This window comes from Bemisia tabaci, chromosome 6 (genome assembly GCF_918797505.1).
Source record: "Bemisia tabaci chromosome 6, PGI_BMITA_v3".
NCBI lineage: Eukaryota > Metazoa > Arthropoda > Insecta > Hemiptera > Aleyrodidae > Bemisia > Bemisia tabaci.
Window position 1 is genome coordinate 34,617,322 of NC_092798.1, and position 13,010 is coordinate 34,630,331.

The 13,010-nt window shown below is 40.0% G+C and overlaps 1 protein-coding gene across 1 annotated transcript in view; it reads left to right on the forward strand.

Annotated features, from left to right (window-relative positions):
• LOC109042981 (discoidin domain-containing receptor 2) overlaps positions 1–13,010 on the forward strand; it is a 337,676-nt gene that overhangs the window by 168,613 nt on the left and 156,053 nt on the right. Inside the window, exon 3 of the mRNA XM_019059980.2 lies at positions 11,017–11,128. Within this exon, the coding sequence (XP_018915525.2) occupies positions 11,017–11,128 (112 nt within the window). The remainder of the gene's footprint in view (positions 1–11,016; positions 11,129–13,010) is intronic.

Sequence of the window (13,010 nt, forward strand, 5' to 3'; positions counted from 1 at the left end):
GTTCTTCTAGGCACCATAGACATTCTGTGTTTTACCTATCACTAGCACCAACAAATCTATGGTAAAATTCCTACCCGCGTATCTCGTTTGTGGCATTTAAAAATCTCCGCTCCCATTTTATTTTTTTGAAGGAGAACAAATTAATATTATTCCTTGAAGTTTTCACGGAGTTTTCTTCGCAGGCAGAGAAGAAAAATTACGGAAGTTTTCAAGAATCGACGCTGAGTAGTTTTCCATTCAAAAATAAAATATGGCAGAAAGTCTGCAACGTCGCAAATCGAGATACGTGGTCTGGTAGTTCCGCCGTCGAAATGTTTTATGTGCATTTTGAACTTAAGCATAAATTTAACACAACTTAACACGAAGGATTTGCGAGCCTTTAAGTTTCTCTCTAATCAGAATGATTAGTTGACCAGTACTCAAACATATCTCATATCAATTTTAATTCGTCTAGATCAATAAAATTCAGTACTAACAATAAACTGACCTTCATTGCTTCATTTAGTATGGAGTAATAGATACAATCTGTTATGGTCAGTCGACCGTTTTCACATTCGAGGTCTGAAGTTTGTATCCTCGGAAAAACATCGTTGATCGTTATACGTATATCTCGTAATATTTAAGTTCAAAAAAGGTATTATTTACAGAAAAACGTTATCACCTTTTTTGTAAAGCAAATGCGCATTGATCGCAACGCGATGCTCAGACAACAGGGTTCAACACGGACACTCGCAATCCTTGAAGAGCAATTAGAGTTTTGAAATGTGTGTATCTTGCTATGAAATTCAACGATTGTACATTTCATAATATTTTAAGCTTCAAAAGTGGCACAAAGTCGGTCGAACGCACTGCAGCGTTGCCGGTTGGTGCGGCAGAAGTAACGGAATCGTCTCGGAGGGGCCCAAACTCGACTGGGATCCGACACCGCGGAAGTGTCATGTTGGGGCATCAGGGTTGGGCGGACGTGAACAAAAAGGGTAATTAAAGAGTGAAATTGCAGATGACGAGTGGGTACGCCGGGTAGATGGTGCCGGGGGGGGGGGGGGGGGCGCAACGGGAGCTTCGAGGGGTCGGGCGCCAGCAAGATAGATAGGTGAGTATGTTAATACTGTGATTAACGCGGAGGGCTGGCTGCCTGGCTGCCAAGATACAGGCGCTATCTGCCGGAAGTGGAGGGCATCGGAGTGCAATTGCCACGTCTCGTCACCGATACTGCCGTATCGTTGAGAGAGCATCTTAGTGTCGCTCAAATTTTCGAAATTAAAATTCCTCCTGTATTCGACTTAATTATTTTAAACGGATCGGCTGATTCTGCTTTTTACAGCAAAATTTGTCTTTTTTAAAAAAAAAATTGAAGGAAGAAGGGAACCATTGTTGTGAGGAGGCAGTATGTATGTATAAGCCGCTTTTATAGCGCTCTCTGGCGCTCTGCGACCCCTAGCCGTCAAAGTCCCCTATCCTCCCGAAGCCCTTCAGGGAGTTGGCAAACCCTCATTTCTTCTAAAACCCCCTGTCGCCATGTGAAGGTATCGGAGGACAAGACGCATAGGTGCAGTTTTTGAAAAAATGAGGTAAATATATATTTATGATTTCAAGTAAAACTAGTCTTAATAGATATTCTGTGAAAAATTCGCTCCCAAATTCCGATTTTCAAGCATCAAAAAATCAGTCTGGACTTTCTTTCCCCCATAAGGATCCATGTAATTTCGAAACTTAGAACGCGTATTTCTCAAAATAGCAAAAACTGCACTTATGCGCCTTGTCCGCCAAGCTCCTCAATAGGTTTTCTTGAGCTCATACCTTTTGACTCCAATGAAAATCGATTGCGGGGGTCTGCAAATCAAAATACTCGAAATTTCGCGAGAAACTTGTCATCAGCGCTCATCGCGGAGCGGGAAAGCGACAGTTGAAGCAGGTACCTAAGCCCCGGTGCTGCCGACTCGCAAATCCCTCCCAAACTCCACTAATTAGCTGTTTTCTGCGTCTCCATGTACAAATATGAGCGACGTCGTACCCCCGTTGCCATTTTACATTTTGAATGGGATTTCGGTTTTATCGATGGGAACTCCAACGTAAATTTTCGTTCCCTTGTAAGAGATGGAGTTATTAAATATCGTGCTGTCAAATATCGATAGTGGAATGGAGAATTCGCATGCAAATGTTTTATTGTTTTATCTGAAAGTGCTAGAGCTGATTTCACAGTTTTTTTATTATTTTTTTTTTTTGACATGGGAAATAGTATAAAAATAGATTTAAAAGTGAGGGAATGCACCGCCTAGTGACGTCATCTGGCGGCATTTCTCATTTGAACACACGTATTTTAGCAGATAAGATCATTTTGTCATATCTTCTCCAATATTTGTTCAATTCATGAACCAAGGGTATCCTTGTGCCCCGTTCTCTTTGTGGTTTCCACTTAAACAAGAAATTCATCAAATTTCAGACACCAGCAAATTCTTTATTCCCAAAATGCGTTTCTCGATTTTAGGTGTTGCATAGTTCATGTCACGTCATTTTTTAAAGAAATTAAAGAACATCTTGTTTCTAAAATGTCAACCTATTTCTTTTCATCCTGTGCAAAATTGTCTGCGAACATTTTTAACAATAACGTTCACCGGAGTTTTTTTTTTTAAAGAAAAGAGAAGAAAATGGAATGGAACAACAGTGAAAATGTCGAAACGTTGCAATTGAAACATACCAGTTTTGCAAATTTTGCCATCAAGATGTGGCTATTAATGAGAAATAAGACCTCAGGGTATGGAGGGAAATTTTTTGGAGATCGATTTTCGTTAAGTTGGCGAGAAAATTCTGAATTTGCGTTTTCAACAAAAAAAAAAACCCGCATTATTCCAAAAGATACTTTTTTGAAAGTGGATTAGTTCATTTTCCTGACAGTAGAGGGCTTACGTCTTCATTTGCGTTTAGTTCATTTTTAGGTCAGCGATGCTTATAAATGTTTCACTCATTACTTCTCTTGTATATTTCATGACGTCATCTGCCTTGTTTTGCTGCAAGAATTTTTTGTATTAAAAGTTTGAATTTAGCATTCAGATGAATTGTATTATTTGTCTGCTATCCGATGGGACTGATTCGGACAACGCTCCGCTCCATGCTGTTTCTTGTCAGGTGCTGCGCAAAAAACTAGTGAGAGTGATACTAATTTATAGACATCAAGGTTCATAAAATTGCATATCCATAAAAATAAAGGAATATTAAGCTTATCGCTGTCATATCAGACCCACTATCGATTTTTAATAAAGATGCATACATTTCATCCAAGCATGGCAACGTCCAAGCATCAATTAACGTTCGCATATCAAAATACAGTATTTATGAACGTTGCGATGCAAAGCGCAGAATTTTCACCAGCGATGTTTCAAGATTTCCCTTAAATCAATACAATTTAAAGCGATACCTTAGGAGTAAAACTGAACAAAAGGCAACCATGCACTTCTGTCTCACATATCTCTAAAATTCCCTCTACATCCCTCCCTTGTGTCCCCCATCTCTGTTCGTCGCATCCATGATGCCGCTCTAAGGGAGAACGCCGTATGAACATTCGAGGGTTGCCAAATTTCCTTTGATAAATCACGTATTTTTGACGACATTCGTGTATATTTTTCTTTGAAATTTTCAGATATTTTAGATTAAATTGGGCACAAAATTAACTAAAAATTTTGGGAAAAAATACTCACAATTTTACCGGTAAATTAGGTTTTTATCGAAGGAAACTTGGCAACGTCTGGTGGCTCATACGGCGTTGTTCCTTAGCACGGCAGCATGTGGACCTCGAGGGACGAAATTGTTTCACTCGCCTTCGCAGCGAGCAGGAATTAATTGGTCCATTTACCGGTTCCTTTGTTAGCTCAGAATGTCGGTAGTGCTGAGGAAGCATTATGGTAAGTATATTTTGCATGCGGTCCACATAGCTTTCTTGATGAGTTTATAATTACATCTCTCCCTTACGTCCGACCGTCCAAGATCCCAGGAGAAACCGGTCTTATTTACTTAATGACCTCGATTGTGGTTTTCAGCAGGGTCGTGAGGGACATCTGAGCGAGGACATTTCAGTATTTCAGCATCATATGTCGTTGGAGAATTTCCAAGGAGTACTTAGTGCTAGATTTGCTCAAACATGACCTGTTTAAATATTGTATGGTTTAGGTTGAGGATTGCCAAAACGTCAGCCCTAACGTCATGTAAAAAATGCTCATTTCGAGTACGTCTCCTGCAAAAATTCACTCTATTGATTTTGTGAGACAATCAGTAAAATCATATACTGTCCCTTTATCAAAAATACAAATTACTCCGTAAGGGCACCGTTTTTAAGATTAGATTAGATTCCTGTTTCTAAAATCGAGGATCTTCTTGTAAGAATTACCTATATCCGTTCAGTGTCTAATTTTAACACCGTCTACTTATTCTCGCATTAGTCCACCTGTGTGATAGGTACTTTGCCGCACAGGTCTTCAGAATAATTTTGGAAATAATACGATTTATCATCATGGAATGTTTTTTTTTTTTAGTTATCGTATTCTTTTAACAAAAATTAAACACATTATTCCTAGAGATAAAATAAAGTATAGTACACTAATTGCCGGGCAATTTGTAACTTACTTACCATAATGCGATTTCTCGAGAAAGACTATTTATGACAATTAAGTTTTAGTGAGAGATGTCCCTTACAATCAGACATTCAGAGCTCCTCTGGCAATGCATGAAAAGAGGGAGGAGAATAAATTCAGTTTTGACGGTTCATAACTATATCGGTTATTAAGTAACACCTCATCACTCGCCGTTACATAAAAACCCATATCCGTCTATTATCATCGCACTCTGTACACTGGAAAAAAACACATTGTATCTACATTGAAAAAAACGTAGCTTGGATCAAGCATGATAATTCTTGAATTTGCCGCCAAGAATTTTCTTTATCTTGCTTTAAGCTGACTTTTTCTTGATTCAAGAAAAATAATGCTTGGGTTAAGCAAAAAAGTAGCTTATATTAATCAGCAAAATTCTTGATTTAAGAAGAAATACTTCTTGGCGGCAAATTTAAGATTCTTTTTTTTCCAGTGAGAGTCCAGACTCTTAAAAACATCGACAAGAAAAAATACTCTTGATTTAATCTGATTTAAGCTTAAATCAAGAACCAAGTCTCTTAATTTGAGCGGATTTCCTTTTGATTTAAGCTTAAATCTGATTGAATCAAGAGTCCTTTTTCTTGTCAATGTTTTCAAGAGTCTGGACTCTAGATCCAATGTGTTTTTTTTCCAGTGCGCACTCTGTAATTTCAATTTTGAGAGCACGGAGGAAAACTCCAATTGACACATTTCTGTGTTTCCGTGCTCCGTTCAGTGTTCAAATTCATTTCGTTCGTCGTCATCGTACTGCCTTGTGATGTTCAGTTTGGCGAAACGTTTCATCTCCCTCCCATTCGCACGCGGTGGCTGCGAGCTGCAAGTCTCGTAATCGAAAATAGTTCCAATCAATCCCGCTCGCGCCGCGCGAATCGGAAAATACATCAGAGCGAGTTCGCACGCACCTCGAAAACACAAATTTACAGCTCCGCTCTTGGATCAACCGAAACTTACGATCGCATACCTCCCTTCGCGCCCCAGAAAACTTCGAGGATTTCACTCCCGATGTTTCCACTGTCGCTGTTCCCACCGCACAATGGAACCAGACTTAGGAGAAGTCGAACATTGAGTTTTTTAATTAAAACTGCGAATATTAACGTTTATCTCGTGGCATTGTAAGTCGTAAGGAGTGTTTCTGGAAGACGATTTTAAAAGAGAACCAATGAAATCACTTTTAAACTTCTGAATTTATATTACTGAAGATGTAAAAGCTTTTACGTTTTCCACAATATATTGCGAACCTCTTTCATTTGTTCGACCCACTGTGCGCCGCTGCCGCATTCAGCAGCGCTATTCTGCAGTGGTGTGGAGTGCATATATCGACTGTTATGCCATTTAAACCTGTGGAAAAGGATCGATAAAAAGGGTGTTCGCAGCGAATACCTTAATAATCGATTCTTTACCGTAGGTTTAAATGGCAGAACAATCGATACATTGCGATTCACGCACTGCTGTTCTGCTTAGTTTCAGAAAAACGTCATGCGAACATTCGAATGTGTCAAACAATTTCTTTCGATGTAACACGAATTTTTTTAAAAACTTGTGCTTATTTTTCTTCCAATTCTTCAGAGATGTATATTCACAACCGAGCATAAAGTATTTTTAAAGAAAAATATTCACAACTTTCCTCAAAAATAATATTTTAACGAAGAAAACTTTGCAACGCTCTCACGTTCTTAACAACTTTTTGTCTCGCCATTGTAGAATTAGTGAGGTAATTGGATATTCCACCTCTTGCTGATTTTTAAAATCCCGTCACTGCCACCGCATTCAGTAGCGCTTTTCAAAAGTGCTAAGGAGGAACGCCGCAAGAGATTTTTGACCTCTTAGAAAATACAACAAATTTCCTCCTAGAAAATACAACTTTTCTACGCAAACTTATATTTCTTCTTCAAATGCTCGCGACGATTTCATTAGCAATTCAATCTAAACCTCCTAAAAATTTGAAAGGAAAGTATTCATGCATGATCTCTTTCAAAAATAAATGCGTCACTGAACGAAATTTGTAACGCCCGAAGGCTCATACGGCGTTTTACCTTCAACAGGGTAGTATTTTACCTTGCTGAGGAAGAACGCCTTATGAACATTCGAGAGTTGCCAACTATACCCGGATAAAACATGTATTTCCGGGGAAAGTTGTGCATATTTTCCCTCGAAATTTTCAGATATTTTAGATTCAATTGCATTTAAAATTGTCTGAAAATTTAAGGAAAAATATTCAAAATTTTTCCGGTAAATTACATTTTTATTGAAGGAAATATGGCAACCTCTGAAGACTCTTACGGCGTTCTTCGCGAGCACGGCAGTATTAGCGAGGCAATCCGCGAGGGCGCGGAAGCGAAACCGGAAGAAATTTCCCGCACTCGGCTCATAAATTCGTCGCCAGGGGAGGGAACCCCACATGTAAGCCGCGGGGGTAGCGAGGGGGTTGAAAAGGAGACTAAATATTTGAGCTCAGGAGTGAGTCGATTGAAATCCTAGCCACGGCCGCCCGGCGTTTTTGAATGGCGCGGAGTGAATAGTGCGGAGCTTACGTTACGTTTACCCGGGCCCCATTCTTCTTTAATTGGGTACACGAGTTTTGTGTTCCCGGCGCCCGTTCTCAGGTAACCGTAATTGAGTCTTTATCAATTTTATTTTCGGGTCCTGAGCCCCCCGAGGCCTCCACTGCGGGGCACAGTGGGCCCCGCTGAGAGGTATTCGGGACAGGGTCTTCTCGCGGGTCAGGTCGAGGTTTACGGTGTTTTTTCTTGGTAAGGCGGAATCAAGGTTCTGGACGCTAGGTATCCTAAAAGCGATTGACAACTGGAAGACCAACAAAGAGCCAAAAGAGGCCCCAAAATGAGGAGGGAGACGGAAAAAATCGGAAACGAGGGTTAAAAGAAATGACGGAAAAATTGGCAACTTTGATTTAACAGGCTGGGGTCTTCCTGTCCCGTGTCTTCCTCTTCCAAATCAGCGGACGAAGAAGAAAGAGAGGAGGAAGTAATAATAATGAATATGAAGAGAAGGAGAGGATGAAAAAAGGGAATAATGAGGAATAGAGGAAGGAAATGACGAATGTAAAGAAATTCTTTCACTTTTTCATCCTTTACTTCTTCCTCTTCGTCTTCTTTATCCTCATTTTCTTCTTATTTTTCTTCCTCATCTTCCTTCCTTTTTATTTTTCTTTTTCTTTTTGAAGAGCGTGTCCGCGTTACACGAATATTTCTTCAGTTGAAGCAAATACGAACGCTCGAAATCCGAGGAAAGTTCCGAGTTCTCCTTCAATTGAGTGGCTATGCAATTTAACCTACCCAGAGGTTAAAATAGTTGTATCGTATACTGCAAGTTATTTGTTAGGCGCTCATAGAAGAGCAGTAGAGGAGCTATTCAGAACGATTACGCTGTTTGGGGACCATTTTTATTTTACGGATCGGTAGAAGATTTTAGTCTCGGAATTTGCAGGCACTACCAACTTAATATTGAAATTCGATCTCTATTTAGTGCACTCAACGGGTCTACGGTGGCTTTACAACTGCCTCCAAAAATCCTTCTTTGTCTCCATAGCCGGAGACAAGATTTCTCATTTCAGCGGGGAAAAAGCATCATTTACAGTGATATGATGATGGCATCAATAGGAATTATGTGATGGGAGCTTTTCATACTGTCAAACTTCCAGAGATCCTCTTCGGACCATGGTTACTCGTAAAATGAAATTTTCCCGTATCTCTCAATGTTGACCCAAAGGAATCTCAACCCAAGTCTGACGGCTCCTCCCTCAGAAATAATTTTCAACTCTCACCTGAGAGCACCGCAAAGCTAAGTAAAACGCCTTATGAGCTCTCGAATGTTGCCAAATTTATCCTGATAAAATATGACTGGATCTCTGGAAAAGGATCTTATTTTTTTAGAGAAAATTTTCCGTAACTATTTGCAAAAACTTAGAACATATTTTCTACAATTTAAGAATTTGTGCTAGTGAACTTCGGGGCCATGTTTTCTCCCTTATTTTCGAGAATTCAGGGTCATACTTGCGCCAAAATTTTAAGAGCTTTTTTTTTCTCCGTACGTTCGCAAAAATTCGTAGAAAATTATTTCCAGAAGACTGAAAGTCCTTCACACATTCAGTCAAATTTCTCTTCGAGAAAATTCACGAATACTTTCCTAAAACTTGAAAATTTTCCGACAGTTTCCATTACATTGCGAATGAAATCCTTGAAAAATTTCAACGAGAGAAATTCGCAATTTAATTGAGTGTATCGAAAAATTGTAAGAAAAATACCCATACATTTTATAGAAGTTGAAGTTATGACCTCCGTGAAGAGAAACCTGATCCCGTGGATTTGTTTGAAGTCCCCGGAATTTGCTCTCTTTCTCTCTCTTTTTAAATCTGTTTTTACTTCTAATTTTCATTTGTTCTTTTCTAACTTTTTTCTGTTTTTTCAACTTTGTTAACTTATGTATTGTAATTACATGCAGTCTTTGTAATTACTTATGTATCCTTCTCTTCTCTAATAATAATGGTCACTTAAAAAAAAGAAGAGAAACCTTTTTTCACGATGGAACATTTTCCTCAACTTTTTACAAATGCATGAAGGATGAAAATATGGAAGTTTAGAGAATTTTAACAAATTTTCATCTTATTTTGACTAATTTGGCCACGCCAAAATGAGGTTGTACGCCGTTTTTCCTCAACACAGGAGAACAAACCTCAATCCACCCACGGCCGTTAACTTTCCCGAGGAAATTCCTGCTCTGTCCCAGAACCTGAGCGATCCACCTCACCGGGCGCTGTCTGACGTAAACGGAACGCCACGTCATGCTGTGGAAAACAGCAGTAAGTCCGTCGCCACACGAGCCACGGTTCGCGCTCACCCATGCATCTCCGTGGCTCTCACTTACCGGAGTCTCGCGGAGGACCGCACGGTGTGGCCCGGGGGCAGGAGCCGGCAACTCGATTACATTTCGGTCGCGGGGAGGGGGGGGGGGAGGGCGTAGCGCGGGCTGCGTCTCCTCGGTTGCAGGCGCTGTCGTGTGGGAACATGCCTCCTCGACCCCGCCGCCGTCTCTGATTGTGTTTGCTCGGTTTCTTTGTGTGGTTTGTCTGCGGGGTTATTAAATATAAAATATATCGCGGAGCCGCTGTGTTTCTTACGGTTTGAGTCTCGCGAGCGACCTGGAGCGAGCAGGCTGCTTGACCTTTGAGCCCTCGTGCTCTGTTGCCGGCTCGTGGAAAATTGTCAAGGTTTTCACATGCAGTTGCAAGGAATACTGCCTCGCTAAGGAAAATCGCCGTATGAACCTTCAGACGTTGCCAAATTTCCCTCAATAAAACACGAATTTCCGGGTAAACTTATGAATATTTTCCTTCCAATTTTTCACGTAATTTTGGTCGCTATTTCACCTAAAGAGCCTCAAAATTTTTAAGGAACACATCTATAACTTTCCTAAATAATGATCGTTGTATCGAAGGAAATTTGGCAACTCTTGAATGTTCATACGGCGTTTTTCCATAGCACGACAGAATAAGAAAGGTTTTTCTTTGCATTTTGCAACGCACTCGAAAGTAGGTCTGTCGACCGGTCGTACTAATTAAAGGCTATATTTCGTCGCTTCCCTAACGTAAGAGCGTATATCAATTTCTACGTGAGCTCTGTTCTCCGTATACCTTGATGCTTTCGGGGGCTCATGTGGAAATCTAGATACGCCCTTCAACCATAGGGAAGACGATTTGCAGTCCCAATATAAACTTGAAACCTTCCTACCCGATAGGAGCTCTCGAAAATTGACAAAATTGATTGAAAACGGTTGTATTGTGAACATTAAGGCAGCCTGGTGCAGCTAGAAATCGATGTGCACCTATTATTTTACACACTCTTAAATGGGCTAAACCTAAAGTTGTTAACTTTCAAATATCGCCTTAAACTGAGGTACTTCCTGATTAATGAAAGCAGGTTCAGAGGAACGACATAAAAGGTGGAACTGAATGATTTTTGAAGCGAAAAAATTGCGGAAGGTAGTACGGCACTATTTCATTTGTGGTTCTTGTATTGCAATTGTGTGCATGACTTTTGTGACCAAACGTCTCAATGGAGTTATTTTAATTTTTTTGAGATTGAAAAAAAAATCCTTGGCAAGAGGATACGGTGTTCAATTTTCTGTGCATCTCATCTGCGCAAAGTTCAGTTTTGGAATTGTTACACGAAAAAGTTTGTAGAAGCAGCTGTTTGAACTTAGATAAGTGTGGGGGATACTATTAGTTTTGACGACACACCGTGATAAAATAGTCTCGTGAGACATGTAAAATCTCTTTCCTTTGAGCGATCGGTCAATCCGTAGTTCACCAATTTTGTAGTGAAGAATATCATTAAAATTCAATGAATTTTTGTTTCAGAGTGGGGCGAATGCAGCACTGCCCTGGGGATGGAGGAGGGGAGTATCCCTGACAACGCGATCACGGCCAGTTCATCTTACGAGCTCAAATCTGTTGGTCCACAAAATGCCAGGTAAATACCCTCCGAACATGTACGGCGCTCGGGATACATTGTATTCCCATTATTCACATTAACGTATACGTATGTCGCAGGCAATTAGCAATCGCCGGAGATTTGCAAGCCAGTGGTGAATAAATATAGAAAATCATAAAATTCAAAAAATAAAGAACAAGATTAGAGTGCTGATTATGTTGCCTATGATGTGAATAGACACTTTTCCATCCTTAAAAACATGGCAGAAATATGCACACTCAGGAGAGCGTGCAGTGAACTCCGTGACATTAGTCGGGTTAAGATCGGACAGGCAACTAAACTAACATCATGACAAAGCGTAGAGTATCACGAAAAATGAAGGCGCTTCAAGCCGAGCTCATACTTTTGAAGACCATAGCCCTTAAAAATTGCATTATGCCGATGTGCATTATTGTGACATATTGAAACAACATGTGAATCGCTTGCAAATTGCCTGCCACACGTATAAATTACATGTTTTTAACCATTTCTTCCTTGATTTGTTAATGTGAGAAAAAATGTATTATATCTGAGTGACTACATATTCCGAACTTGCCAATATATTCTGTCTTGCCAAGGAAAATTGTATGTATACCTGTTCCTTTGCCAGAGTGTTTCCAATAAACTCGATTTCTACGAAATTCTAAGGTCATTTTATTAAAAAAAAAAATTAGAGAATATTCTTTGCAACTTTTTCCAGAATAATTGAAGATTTCCAGAATAAATCTTAATTTTTTTTTCTTCAAAAAAAAATATTTCAGGGCAAAGTTTGAATGTTAATATGGGCGTTTTCTCATCACTGCAGGTTTGCTCTTTCTCCTTGAGTGGAGTGTTGGAACCTCCAATGCAAGAAGATCTCTTAATGATGTCAGCAATAAATTTAAAAATCTGGTAAAATGTCACACTTCCGCGAACAATGACGCTTCATGTTAGGGTACGATATCTGCTTACTTCGAAAATTTTTGAGGTTCAACAGTCATTAATGTAAGCAGTCTCTGATATTACTCAGTCAACAAACTCCTGTCAACCAACGCGTCCTCTGGTCTGGTGGGTCCTTATAGATTACAAAACTCAACAACGCCCCCGAAAGCCCATTTCGCTTTCACCTGAATGGAACGCAGGTTTCGAGTGAGACATTCCCACCGCAACGCCACCCCTCCAGAGATTTCGACTCGCAGTTGCCAGCTCGTAAAAATTCTTCCATTTCAAAATTCTGGCTTCCTTGCCAAGGAAATATGGGAAAATTCCACGAAAATTATAGAATAAAGGCTTAGGAAATAATAGAGATTTTTCCTTCCGAGCAGCAAGTAGTAGTCCCACTAATCCTTGACCACTAATCCAACCTGGTCGACGTCTTTGGAATGCATGTAATTTTCGGGTTTTTTCGTCTTGAAAACGCATCGATTTCTTGTTTGCAGTGCTCCCATTTCCCAGAGCTAGTTCCAAATTTCAGAACTTTTGAGATTTCCCTGAATTTTTCCCGGAACTTTTGAAATTTCCGAAAGGTTCCGGATCTTTTGCACCTTTCGGAACTTCCCCGGAGCTTTTGAAACAATCTGAAAAGAATCCCGGAACTGGTGACGGCAATGGAATGGGATAAATTGAAACAAAAAAGTTCCGAATCCCTTGACGGTCATGGAATGGGAGCACTGCTTTTTGGGTGCATTTGGATCGTTCGTCGATCGAAGTTTTTTTTTTGCAAATTGGTCAGGAAACGCTGACAAACTTTGAAATTCCTCGCCCCGGAAGTCTAAAATCGCCTTTTTGGATACATTTGGAAAGTTCCGTCGATCGAAAAATTTGGGAAGTTTCTTTGCAAATTGGTCAGAGAAATCCTGACAAACTTTGAAATTCCTCGCCCCGGAAGTCTAAAATCGCCTTT